The sequence below is a fragment of the Rana temporaria genome, chromosome 1 (genome assembly GCF_905171775.1).
Source record: "Rana temporaria chromosome 1, aRanTem1.1, whole genome shotgun sequence".
Classification (NCBI taxonomy): Eukaryota; Metazoa; Chordata; class Amphibia; order Anura; family Ranidae; genus Rana; species Rana temporaria.
Window position 1 is genome coordinate 451,881,766 of NC_053489.1, and position 14,252 is coordinate 451,896,017.

Below are 14,252 nucleotides of genomic sequence, written 5' to 3' on the forward strand. Positions count from 1 at the left end.
GAGGCTACACTGATGTGCGCTGATGAGGCTGCACTGATGGGTGGCACTGATAGACACTGATAGGCTGCAGGAAGAGGTGGCACTGATGGGCGGCACTGATGGGCACTCATAGATGGCATTGATGGGCACTATTAGGTGACACTGATAGCAACTGATTGGCACTGGTAGGTGGCACTGATAGGTAGCATTGATGATGAGGCACTGATTGACAGCACTGGTGGGCACTGATAGATGGCACTGGTAAGAGAACTGATATGTGGCACTGGTGGGCACTGATAGATGGCACTGATTATCAAGTAGTACATAAGGACACTAAGGGGACCGATGTCCCTCTAATTCCTCTAACCGAAGCCATGGTTTTTTTTTCCTTCGCGCTGATAGCACGAAGAAAGAAGAAAAAAAAAAACGATAACCGGCATCTGTTTATTTTCCTGATCAGCTGTCATTGGCTGGCAGCTGATCGTGTGGTAAAGGGCCTTCCCTGATTGGCCCTTTACCCAATCTATGATCAGCCCAGTCTCATGGGCTCGGCGATCACAAAGCGCCAACGATTATCGATTTTGTGCCCATAAACTGGCCAAAAAATGAACAAACTGGCCAAATGACCGAATTTCATCCGATTTTACGTATTGTGTATTGCCAGCATAAGTTAATGACATGGTGCAGTGCGATTTAAACCCTTTAGAAATTAATGGGCTGAAATCACACCAAAAAGAAAAGAAAGGAGGGCGCACCGACCTTGTGCATTACCACTTAAATTTTTTAAATTAAAAACAGAATAAAAAGCAATGTATAAGTAAGCGCTTTTCAGACAGCTGGACTGGACCTCACGGCACCTGCCAGTAGAACTTCAGACATCTGAACGGCTGACGCGTTTCTGGGGCGTACCCCCTTCTTCAAAGCCTAGATAGTCCGTGATACCTTGAGGCTTTGAAGAAGGGGGTACGCCCCAGAAACGCGTCAGCCGTTCAGATGTCTGAAGTTCTACTGGCAGGTGCCGTGAGGTCCAGTCCAGCTGTCTGAAAAGCACTTACTTATAATTCTTTTGTGAGTAGGACCATTGCTTTTTATTCGGTTTTTAATTAAAAAATGTTAAGTGGTATTGCACAAGGTCGTGCGCCCTCATTTCTTTTTGTTTTAGCCTTATGAACACCCTTTGTTCTGTGGAGGGCTGCAAGACTTCAGACTTTGCCGTTAGACTATACTGCTGTACCCGGTTTGGCGAAACACCAGAGCGCAGGAGGATTTTTTTGTGTTATTGCTGAAATCACACCACACAGAACTGCATGTGAATCGCACGGGAACGCACAGCGTGCTCCTGTGCGATTCCCGTTGTAAAAGCATGCAGCAAGTGAAGTCATAGTGAATTAGGAACTCATGATTTGCATATCAATTCTATATTAATGATGAAAAGCTAGACTAGACAGCTAGAAATTACAACTGTAGGGTTCAGTAATGGCAGCCTAGGTATTTTCTCAGGACAGGTTTGCTTTAAAACAAATTCTGACTGCCACATCTTTGGGCAGCATTCAGAGCAGCAGCAGCAACCCATTCATTATATTAAATGACAGTACAGTTTCTGTAATCAGAAAAAATAACAAGATTCTTATGGTAATAAGGTCCTTGCACATGGTACTGATGTATGAACGCCAGACCTTCATAGAAGAAAGTTCCTACAAAAAAAAACATACAAATATGGTCATGCAATTACAAATACGTGCGTAAATATTCTTCTAGATCCCAGAATTTCAAATATTCAAATAATATGATCTAATATTTAAGGGTTAGTGCAATTTTCACGTGTATTTGCAAGTATTTGTGTGTTCGCATTTAAAATGCTGACCATTAACGCAGATTTTTGTATTTTGTTTTTCTAAGTGCGGCACTTATTTTGCTGATTTGTTCAGGCTTGTGTGTACAGGCCTATGAAAAGTAACAGGCCGCATTGAGAGTTGTAAAAGAAAAAAAAAGCAAAGCCCAAAAAAGCATTTTTGGTGCACATGCGCAAGAGCCAGGGCTTTTTTTCAGGGGGAACTTGGTGGAACTCAGTTCCACCACCTCTGGCTCAGACCCTTTGGTGCCCGCTCACCACAATCACTTGTAAACACATAAGTCCAGTTTTTGTGTTTACAAGTGACATCTCTGCACTCTGTGTGTAACCCCCTGAACTCTGCACTCTGTATGTAATGCAATCCTGGTATTTAATGCCCCTTTAAGACCCTCCTAATGTTTCTGAAATCTGACCACTCCCACTATTTTTTGTGATTTGGAGGGTGTATGTGTGGGTGGAGGGGTGTTGGGGGGGTCGTGGTTGAGTTCCAGCACCTATTGTTTGAGAAAAAAAGCCCTGGCAAGAGCCCTTAGGCGGCATTCAACATGCTTACATTAGTCTATGTTCAGAATTAAGATTCTCCTTTTTGTCGTTTACCAAATATTTTTCCGTATACAAGGACACCCACGATCATTTATTTCCTCCTAAAATGCTTGGAAATAAGCTTTTGCATAACATTAATGAAAAAAAAAAGGAAAAAAAATGCATGTATTATATATATATATATATATATATTGGGCTCTTCTAGTGAATGTGACTCCTGGCTAGTTTCATTTCTCCTTTCTTTTAGCCAGGAAGGAAAGTACATACCGTACATCTTCCTAACAGTCTGACAAGCACACCTCTAAAATAGCAGCAACTCTAGAAAAATGTAGATCAGAAAATGGAAGGTGAATCTGGATTTTACTGCCAGCTCCATTTTCCTTGGCTTAATTTTATGCGCATCAGTCAAGAGCAGTGGCAAGCAACTTTCCTAATGTGCCAGACCTGAGGGGGGACTGACCATTCGAGCACTGCCCGAGGGCCCCATGCCACTAGGGGGCACCATTAGGGTTGCCAACCTTTAATAAAACCAGGGACAGTATGTAAAAATCCTTTTTTTTTTTAAATCCCAAGATTATAGCTGCCCCTCCTCTCCAGTACCTTTTCAGTGTGTGTATGTGTATTCTGAGTGTATGTATACTGTGTGTGTATATTGTGTGTCTGTGTGTGTATAATGTGTATGTATACTGTGTATGTGTGTATACTGTGTGGCCCCATAATCTCCTATTGCCTGGGGGCCCCATAATCTCCTATTGCCCGGGGGCCCCATGAGTTGTCAGTCCGCCCCTGGCTGGACCTCATGTCTGGCCACCAACATCACCAAAGGGCTTCACAAAGAATTACGTGATTATTCAGTCTCAGAGACAACAGACACGCAACAGGATATAGTAAAAGACTGCAGACATGATGGAAGTCATGGCCAGAGACTGCAGAAACAGTATCATGCAAGAGATGGTCAGAGACTGAGGGCATAATACAAGAGATGCCACAGACTGCAGGCATGATACAAGAGATGGTCAGAGACTGAGGAAATGATACAAGAGATGGTCAGAGACTACAGCCATGATACAGGAGATGGTCAGAGACTGTGGACATGATACAATAGATGGTCAGAGACCGCAGCCATGATACAACAGATGGTCAGATACTACAGCTATGATACAAGAGATGGTCGGAGACTGCAGAAACGATACAAGAGATGGCGAAAGACTGCAGGCATGATACGGGAGATGGCCACAGACTGAAGACATGATACAAGAGATGTCAGAGACTGCAGACATGATACAAGAGATGGTCAGAGAATGCAGACATGATGCAAGAGATGGCCACAGACTGCAGGCATAATACAAGAGATGGTCAAAGACTGCAGATATCATACAAAACATGGTTAGAGACTGTGGACATGATACAGGAGATGGTCAGAGACTGTGGACATGATACAAGAGATGGTCAGAGACCGCAGCCATGATACAACAGATGGTCAGAGACTACAGCTATGATACAAGAGATGGTCGGAGACTGCAGAAACGATACAAGAGATGGTCAGAGAATGCAGACATGATGCAAGAGATGACCACAGACTGCAGATATCATACAAGACATGGTTAGAGACTGAGTAAATGATACAAGAATGGTCAGAGACGGCAGACATCATACAAGAGATGGTCAGAGACTGTGGACATGATACAGGAGACTGCTATAGACTGCAAGCACAATACAAGAGATGGTCTGAGACTACTGCCATGGTACAAGAGATAGTAAGAGAGTGCAGACATGATACAAGAGATGGTCTGAGACTACGACCATGATAGAAGAGATAATAAGAGCGTGCAGACATGATACAAGAGATGCACACAGGCTGCAGGCATGATACAAGACATGGTCAGAGACTGCAGATATCATACATGAGATGGTCAGAGACTGCAGGCATGATACAGGAGATGATAAAGTGTATATAAAGAGCGCTACCCTATATGGGTTCTTTCTATTACCTCATGTTTTAATAAACAAAAAAATATCAATAAACCATGAATGAATAATATAAATAAATCAAATACAATGCATAATAATTCACATAAAGTCCATTATCCCAAATCTTCTTAATAGTGAGTTAAAGTGCCATGTACTGTAAACTAAAATGCGGTGCAAATCGTGCTCTCCTCCTGTGTGCCCTCTCCCTCACCAGCTGCTTGTACAGATATCCTGGATACTCTTGCCATTGGGAGTCCATAGCAGTTGGAGTGACGAAGGAGGACTAGAAAGCTCAGCAGACCTAGGATATTTGCAAAAGAGCATATGACTCATAGAGAGCATATAACTCCTGTCATTGGGAGTCCATATTCTCATAATCTGATCAATCGAAGTATGATCCTATTCATAAATAAAGCTTCTCAATGCTGCCAATTGATGCAAAATGATTAATAAAATTCCACCTGAATGATCAATTGATCAAATTCATAAGAAGGTAAGTTATGGCTATTCAGTTGCTTGCAGATTCAATAGTTTTGATAGTAATACACATTGACTGGAAAAAAAAATCGAAGGCCACCATTAGTCTGCTTTCACACCAATTCTGCTACTCTCTTTTAAAATGACCAATCGCATAATATGAATTTCAGATGCCATTCATTTTATTTGCGCCTAAAAATGCGGGGTGGTTCTGCCACGATTGTCACGTAACAAATCGCACTGCAATCTCTGCAAACGGCATTGTGTGAAGCTTGTTGCCCAAAAAAGGATCAGGAGTTTCTTTCGGTCTTTGAATGGCATCTGAAATTAGCGTTGTGTGATCTGTCATTTTAGCAGAGCGTTTTGAAATTGCAAGCAGAGTCATGGCAAATCTGCCTGTGATTCAAAATGCACAGGTATGAATGAAGCCCAATGCCGCATACACACGATCATTTTTTGCCATGAAAAAAACGTTGTTTTTAAAAAACGTCATTTAAAATGATCGTGTGTGGGCTTCACATCATTTTTCGGGTTCTGAAAAATGACAAAAAATTTTTTCGAACATGCTGCATTTTTTAATGACGTTTTAACCACTTAACCCCCAGACCATATTGCTGGTCAAAGACCAGAGTACTTTTTGCGATTCGGCACTGCGTCGCTTTAACTGACAATTGTGCGGTCGTGCGACGTGGCTCCCAAACAAAATTGGCGTCCTTTTTTTTCCCACAAATAGAGCTTTATTTTGGTGGTATTTGATCACCTCTGCGGTTTTTCGTTTTTGCGCTATAAACAAAAATGGAGCGACAATTTTGAAAAAAATGAATATTTTTTACTTTTTGCTATAATAAATATCCCCCAAAAATATATAAAAAAAACATTTTTTTTCCTCAGTTTAGGCCGATACGTATTCTTCTACATATTTTTCGTAAAAAAAAAATCGCAATAAGCGTTTATTGATTGGTTTGTGCAAAAGTTATAGCGTTTACAAAATAGGGGGTATTTTTATGGCATTTTTATATATATAATTTTTTTTTTACTAGTAATGGCGGCGATTAGCGATTTTTTTCGGTACTGCGACATTATGGCGGACACTTCGGACACTTTTGACAAATTTTTGGGACCATTGGCATTTTTATAGCGATCAGTGCTATAAAAATGCATTGGATTACTATAAAAATGCCACTGGTAGTGAAGGGGTTAACACTAGGGGGCGGGGAAGGGGTTAAGTATGTCCCTGGGTGTGTTCTCACTGTGGGGGTGTGGCCTCACTAGGGGAAATCACTGATCTTCTGTTCATACATTGTATGAACAGAAGATCAGCATTTCCCCCGCTGACAGGACCGGGAGCTGTGTGTTTACACACACAGCTCCCGTTCCCCGCTCTGTAACGAGCGATCGCGTGTGCCCGGCGGCGATCGCACCCACCGGGCACGCGCATGGGAGTCGGGGGCGAGCGGGAGGCACGCACGCCCCTAGTTGCCTGCAAGAGAGCCGACGTAGAGCTACGGGCTCTCGCGCAGGAGAGCCAACCTGCCGCCGTAGAATGACGGCGGCAGGCCGGCAAGTAGTTAAACGATGTCGTTTTTCGGGTTGTAAAAAACTGATTGTGTGTGGGCTAAAACGACGTTAAAAACCCGCGTATGCTCAGAAGCAAGTTATGAGACGGGAGCGCTCGTTCTGGTAAAACTATCATTCATAATGGAGTAAGCACATTCATCACGCTGTAACAGACAGAAAAGCGTGAATCGTCTTTTACTAACACGGAATCGGCTAAAGCAGCCCCAAGGGTGGCGTTATCCGCATGAAACTTCCCCTTTATAGTGCCGTTGTACGTGTTGTACCTCACCGTGCTTTGCTAGAGCATTTTTTAAAAAGATGGTGTGTAGGCAACGTCGTTTTAATGATGAAGATCATTTTTTTTCATCCCGAAAAATGATCGTGTGTACGCGACATAAGTGTTTGTATTAGAGTTCATGTCAGTGCCAGTGTTAGACTACATTCACACCAGTGCAAATTCAGATATGACTTGAGTCGCACTAAACGCATGACAAGGGAAATCACAATGTTTTAAATGTTGTCCATTCCCATCAATGTGACTCAGCACAGAGCGATTTTGGAAAAGGTTCCTGTACTACTTTGGTGCGATTCCATTGCTATTTTTGCCCCATAGGATTTACAAACTACTTCAAAGTAGCATTAAAGCTGCACTACATAATTGTACTGAATTTCCGATCAAAATCTCATCACAGCAGTGCGAATCTTGTGTTAAGCCATGCATTGATCGAAAATCAGCCTGTCTGGCAGCGATCGGATGAATTTTGATCCACGTACCGGGACACTGGTACATCCGCTGTCACCCGATCTCATCCGGGTCCGCAATCCTCTGATTCTGCAGACGGAGAAAAATCAAATTTTTCCATCCGTCTGCGGATCGGGAGAACACGGACAGACGGTCCATGTTCATCCGATCCCTCATAGGGGAGAGTGGAGATCTGACAGGGCAGTCCCTGCACAGTGTGCGGGGACCGCCCTGTCATCCGCCGGCTCAGCAGGGATCGGCGGCGCGATCCCAGCTGAGCAAGCGGAGGTTCACAGGGCGGATCATCACGGATCCGTCCCGTGTGAAAGGACCCTTTGTTTTTCTATGTTTAACCACTTGCTGACCGCCCCATAGAACATGTACTGCTACAGGGCGGCCACTCTGCGCAGGACCATGTATATATACACTATCCTGGACTTCCACGTAACGGGCGCAAGGGTGCGCTGCCGGTGGCTCACTCCCACTGTGATTTTACACAGCGGGTCCCACGGACCCTAAGGATGGCCGGTGTTGTGACGAGAAAGGTCCCCCGTCGAATAATGCCCACCATGTACTGTGCAGTACAGAGGAACTACGGAGCCGCCGAGAGGCTCAGAACATGTACACGGCGCACAGCAGACGACTTTGTGCCACTCGCTCCCGCGCACTCCCGGTGCTCGTGCCACTCTGCAAGGGGCGGATATAATGTTGATTAAAGCGTGTGAGGGGCGGATGCCTACAGAAGAGGCCGTATTTAATAATGATGGGCTGAGCTGATAAATTGGGGGTGGATTTCTCAATAAACTACACGGGCTTCTCAATAATACATCCGCCCCTTTGAGAAATCCACCCCCATCGTATCAGCTCTGCCCATCATGATACAATATGGACTCTTCTGTATGCATCTGCCCCTTGCAGAGTTCAATGAATAATACAACCGCTCCTTGCAGAGTTGCACGAGCATCGGCAGCGTGTGGCACAATGTCGTCTTCATTGCACAAGCGCCGTGTACAGCTGATCAACAGCTATTCATGTTCGGAGACTTTCGGCGGCTCCGTTGTGCTCCGTACTGCGCAGTACAGGGCATTATTTGACGGGGGACCTTTCTCGTCAGAACACCGGCACCCACTGATCGTTTGTTACACTGACAGAACGGCAGTCTGCCTACAGTATGTAAACAAGGCAGGTTGTCATTCTGTCATGTTCTTGTAAAGCAGGAACACAGATTCATGCCTTCCACTAGTAAAAGCACCTCCACCACTACACTGAAACAGCAGCTAGGCACACCGTTAACCCTTTGATCGCCCCTGATGTTAACCCCTCTCTGCCAGTGTCATTAGTACAGTGACAGTGCAAATTTTTAGCACTAATCACTGTATTAGTGTCACTGGTCTCCAAAAGAGTGTCAGTTAGGGGTTGATTTAATAAAGGAAAAAAGACTGTGCACTTTGCAAAGTGCAGTTGCGGTCTGCAAGAGAAGTTGCTCCAGAGCTTAGTAAATGAGCAGAAGCTCTGCTGACTTCCATCATCCAATCATGTGCAAGGAAAGTTTCATTTTTTTTTCCTTGCACGTGATTTAGATATTCTTTGCCAAAGTAAGCTTTACCTCATTTACTAAGCTGGAGCAACTGCACTTTGCAAAGTGCACAGCCTATTCGCCTTTAGTAAATAAACTCCTAAGTGTCAGATTTGTCTGGCGCAATAACGCAGTCCCGCTTTAAGTCGGTGATCGCCGCCATTACTAGTAAAAAAAAAAAAACAACGCAATCCTATAAATATATCACATAGTTTGTAGACGCTATAACATTTGCACAAACCAATCAATTACTTTATTGGATGTATTTTAAAGCAGAAAGTAAAACATTGTCAGTTGTATTTTGTCTATAGCGCAAGAAAAAAAAAAACGCAGAGGTGATCAAATGCCACCAAAAAAAAGCTCTATTTTTGGGGGGAAAATGGACATATTTTTTGTCTAGGTACAGTGTTGCACTAGTAAAAAAATGAAATAAACAAAAAAATCCATAAATATATCCCATAGTTTGTAGACGCTATAACGTTTGCGCAAATCAATCAATATAGGCTTATTGGGATTTTGTTTTACCAAAACCATGTAGCAGAATACATATTGGCTTAAAGGGGGGGTTCCCCCTAAAACAAAATTCTAACAATACATTCGGATGTCTGCTTACACTGCGGGTAGGCTGGCTTTTGTTTTTTTGTTTTAGTACATACCTCGATATCGCCGTTTCCTCGCTTGGCGGTGGGCGTTCCTAGTTGATTGACGTTCCTCAGACGGGCGCATACTGCGCGTCACGACTTTCCGAAAGAAGCCGAACGTCGCTGCGCAGGCGCCGTATAGAGTCGGCTCTATACGGCGCCTGCGCAGCGACGTTCGGCTTCTTTCGGAAAGTCGTGACGCGCAGTATGCGCCCGTCTGAGGAACGTCAATCAACTAGGAACGCCCACCGCCAAGCGAGGAAACGGCGATATCGAGGTATGTACTAAAACAAAAAAACAAAAGCCAGCCTACCCGCAGTGTAAGCAGACATCCGAATGTATTGTTAGAATTTTGTTTTAGGGGGAACCACCCCTTTAAATTGATGACGAAATTCGATATTTTACAGGTTTTTTTTGGATGTATTTTAGAGCAGAAATGAAAAAAAGTTTTTTAAAAAAAATGCCAGTTGTTTATAGCGCAAAAAAAACCCTCAGAGGTGATCAAATAGCCCCAAAAGAAAAAAAAAAGAAAATAAATACCGCCAAAAGAAAAAAAAGAAAAGAAATACCACCAAAAGAAAAAAAAGAAAATAAATACCACCAAAAGAAAAAAAAAAGAAATACCACCAAGAGAAAAAAAAGAAAAGAAATACCACCAAAAGAAAAAAAAGAAAATAAACACCACGAAAAGAAAAAAAAGAAAATAAATACCACCAAAAGAAAATAAATACCACGAAAAGAAAAAAAAAGAAAAGAAATACCACCAAAAGAAAAAAAAAGAAAATAAATACCACCAAAAGAAAAAAAAAAGAAAATAAATACCACCAAAAGAAAAGAAAGAAAAGAAATACCACCAAAAGAAAAGAAAGAAAAGAAATACCACCAAAAGAAAAAAAAGAAAAGAAATACCACCAAAAGAAAAAAAAGAAAATAAATACCACCAAAAGAAAAAAAAGAAAATAAATACCACCAAAAGAAAGCTCTATTTATGGGGGAAAAAAGGACATCATTTTTTTTTAGGTACTAGAAAAAAAAAAAAAAACAATTACATAAATATATCCTATAGTTTATAGGTGCTATAACTTTTGCGCAAACCAATCAATATAAACGCTTATTGGGGTTTTTTTTTTTACCAAAATATGTAGCAGAATACATATTGGCTTAAACTGATGAAGAAATAGATTTTTTTTACATTTTTATCATTACATTTTTTTATTTTTATCAGCAGAAGGTAAATTATTATTTTTATTTTTCAAAATTGACTGTCGTTTTTAGTTTATAGCGCAAAAAAAAAAAAAATGAAAACCGCAGAGGTGATCAAATACCACCAAAAGAAAGCTCTATTTGAGGGAAACAATTTTGTTTGGGTACAGCGTCGCACGACGGCGCAATTGTCTGTTAAAGTGACGCAGTGCTGTATCTGTACTGGTCAGGAAGGGGGGGGGTAAATCTTCCGGAGGTGGTAAAAATGAGGTTAAAAGAGAATTAAAAAGAAGAAAAGTTTGTCTTTTTTTCTGGAGGTAGTGTGTGGTGTGCAGCAGATCCCTAATGAGAAGTCCTGCCTCCTAGTTTGTGAATTCTAATAATAAATAGTGCTGGTTGTCCATGTGATCATGTCACCAATCCCCCCCAATCAGTGATCGCTCACCACCTGCTCTCTTCTCTGGACAATGACAACAAGTTGTGAGTCTGCAGGAAGTCCCACAACACACTACATTACCTGTCACCAGCAACAAGCAGCCGATCATCGCTGTCATACACGTCCGATGACTCAGATCCATCCTATGGGGGAATAGGCACACTCCACGATCAGCGATCTCTAGGCGATCCTTCCACAAGGAGAGCACAATGGCAGCAGAAGAGACCTGGGCAGCATGAGGAGCAGGTGTCACTGGGGAAGGGCTGAGATGACACCGTCTATTGTACAGCCTGCTGCTGCTGCTACCAAGATCATTTACTTTCCACGCTTCCTCCTTCCCACGCCTCCTGTCAGCTGTGTGACCACAGGGCGACCCCTCCTGGCCGATACGCTGCAATGTCATGCTCTTGTACAGTCAGACCTGTCACACTACACCTGTCACTTTAGCTTGTGATGTCATCGGCCATTCCCATGTTCTGCTTACCAAGTGATACCTGAACTCACCTAGAAATACAGGAATGTCTGCTTAACCACTTCAGCCCCGGAAAGATTTACCCCCTTCCTCACCAGGCCATTTTTGTCAGGGTCGCTTTAACTGACAACTGCGCGGTCGTGCGGCGCTGTACCCCAAAACAATTGATGTCAATTTTCCACACAAATAGAGCTTTCTTTTTGGTGGTATTTGATCACATCTGCGTTTTTTTTATTTTTGCGCTATAAACAAAAAATGAGCGAATTTATTCATCAGTTTAGGCCGATATGTATTCTGCTACATATTTTTAGTGAATAATAAAATCCCAATAGGCGGATATTGATTGGTTTGTGCAAAAGTAATCGCGTCTACAAAATAGGGGATAGATTTATTGCCTTTTTTATTATTAATATTCTTACTACTACTTTTTACTACTAATGGCGGTAATCGATGATTTTTAGCGGCACTGTGACATTGCGGCGTACAGATCAGACACCTAACTGACATTTTTTTTTTTTTTAAACCACTTCAGACTCCACCAGAACAAGAGACTTGCTCATGATTTTATTTGCTTATATCGTCTCTGCTACAGTTTCGCATCATTTGTGCTAACTGACATTTTTAATACTCTTTTGGGAACCAGTGACATTACAGTAATCAGTGCTAAAAATATGCAGTACTAATGACACTGGCAGGGAAGGGGTTGTAAACCCTTGTGCTTTTTCATCTTAAAGGGGTTGTAAAGGTTTGATTATCATTTTTTTAAAATAACAAACATGTTATACTTACCTTCAGTGCGCAGTTCGTTTTGCACAGAGTGGCCCCGATCCTCCTCTTCTGGGGTCCCTCGGCGGCACTCTCGGCTCCTCCCCACTTCAGATAACCCCCCTGGGAAGCGTTTTCCCAAGGGGGTTACCTTGTGGGCGCGCTCCAGAGTCCTGCATTCGGCGTCCATAGCCGCCAATTGCAGGAACCGGCCTTGCCCCCGGTACCCGCGCCATTGGATTTGATTGACAGCAGCGCAAGCCAATGGCTGCGTTACTATCAATCTATACAATGAAGAGCCGAGAAGCCCGGGCAATGAAGCCCGGTTTTACTCACCTGAGCCTATTTGTTTCCTCTGCAGAGACGTGCTCTTGATTGGATAAATTGATAGCAGCGCAGCCATTGGCTCCTGTTGCTGTCAATTAAATCCAATAATGCGGGCGCTGGGGGGCGGGGCCGAGTCCTGCATTCTGTGTGAATGTACACAAATGCAGGACTCGGGACCGTGCCAGTACGGGTGTCCACCTAGGAGAGCTTTCTCCAACGTAGACACTCAATGCGGGGAGAAGCTACCAGTGCCGCCAGGGGACCCCAGAAGTCAAGGATCGGAGCCACTCTGTGCAAAACCAACTGCACAGTGGAGGTAATTATGACATGTTTGTTATTTAACCACTTCCCATCCAGGCCAATTCTGACACTTCGCTCCTACATGTAAAAATCATAATTTTTTTGATAGAAAATTACATAGAACCCCCAAACATTATGTTTGATTTATTTAGCAGAGACCCTAGAGAATACAATTGCAGTCGTTTTTTATCTCGCAAGGTATTTGAGCAGCAATTTTTCGAACAGATTCTTTTGAAAAAAAAAACAGTTTCGTGCTTAACCACTTCAGCCCCGGACTATTTTGTTGCTAAAGGACCACGCCCCTTTTTGTAATTCGGCACTGCGTTGCTTTAACTGACAATTGCGCAATCGTGCGACGTGGCTCCCAAACAAAATTGACGTCCTTTTTTCCCCACAAATAGAGCTTTCTTTTGGTGGTATTTGATCACCTCTGAGTTTTTTTTTTTTTTTTGTTTGCGCTATAAACAAAAATACAGCGACAATTTTGAAAAAAGTGCAATATTTTTAACTTTTTGCTATAATAAATATCCCCAAAAATATATAAAAAAACTATTTTTTTTCCTCAGTTTAGACCGATACGTATTCTTCTACATATTTTTGTTAAAAAAAAACACAATAAGCATTTATTGATTGCTTTGCGCAAAAGTTATAGCATCTACAAAATAGGGGATACTTTTATGGCATTTTTATTTTTTATTTTTTGACTAGTAATGGCGGCGATCAGCGATTTTTATTGTGTCTGCGACATTATGGCGGACACATCGGACACTTTTGACACCATTTTGGGACCATTGTCATTTTTACAGCGAACAGTGCTATAAAAATGCACTGATTATTGTGAAAATAACACTGGCAGTGAAGGGGTTAACCTGTAGGGGTCGCTGAAGGGGTTAAGTGTGGCCTACGGAAGTGGTTCTTACTGTTTGGGGGCGTGGCTTGGCGTGTGATGTCACTGATCATCGTTCCCTATGACAGGGAACAGACGATCAGTGGCACTCACTAGGAAGAATGGGGAAATGTTTGCTTACATTTACCTCTCCCCGTTCTTCAGGGACACCAGCGACGATCGGGTCCGCGGGTTCTTCGGGCGCAGTCAAGGAGCGAGCGTTACCCGCAGCTGGGCTCTTAAAGAGGACGTACCTGTACGTTTTTATGCCCCGCCATGCCATTCTGCCGACGTATATCGGCGTAAGGCGGTCCTTAAGTGGTTAAAAAAAACCATTAAAGTTATCCCAATTTTTTTGCATAATATGAAAGATGAGCAAATAGATACCTAACATGTCACGCTTCAAAATTGCACACGCTCGTGGAATGGCGTCAAACTTCGGTACCTTAAAAATCCTCATAGGCGACGCTTTCTTTTTTTTTTACTGGATACATGTTTTGAGTTACAGAGAAGGTCAGAGTTAGA

The 14,252-nt window shown here is 42.7% G+C and overlaps 1 protein-coding gene across 1 annotated transcript in view; it reads right to left on the minus strand.

Annotated features, from left to right (window-relative positions):
• PARM1 (prostate androgen-regulated mucin-like protein 1) overlaps nucleotides 1-11,398 on the minus strand; it is a 164,835-nt gene extending 153,437 nt beyond the window's left edge. The window contains exon 1 of the mRNA XM_040327721.1: nucleotides 11,059-11,398. Within this exon, the coding sequence (XP_040183655.1) occupies nucleotides 11,059-11,380 (322 nt within the window). The 5' untranslated portion in view covers nucleotides 11,381-11,398. The remainder of the gene's footprint in view (nucleotides 1-11,058) is intronic.
• Between the last annotated feature and the right edge of the window lie 2,854 nt (nucleotides 11,399-14,252).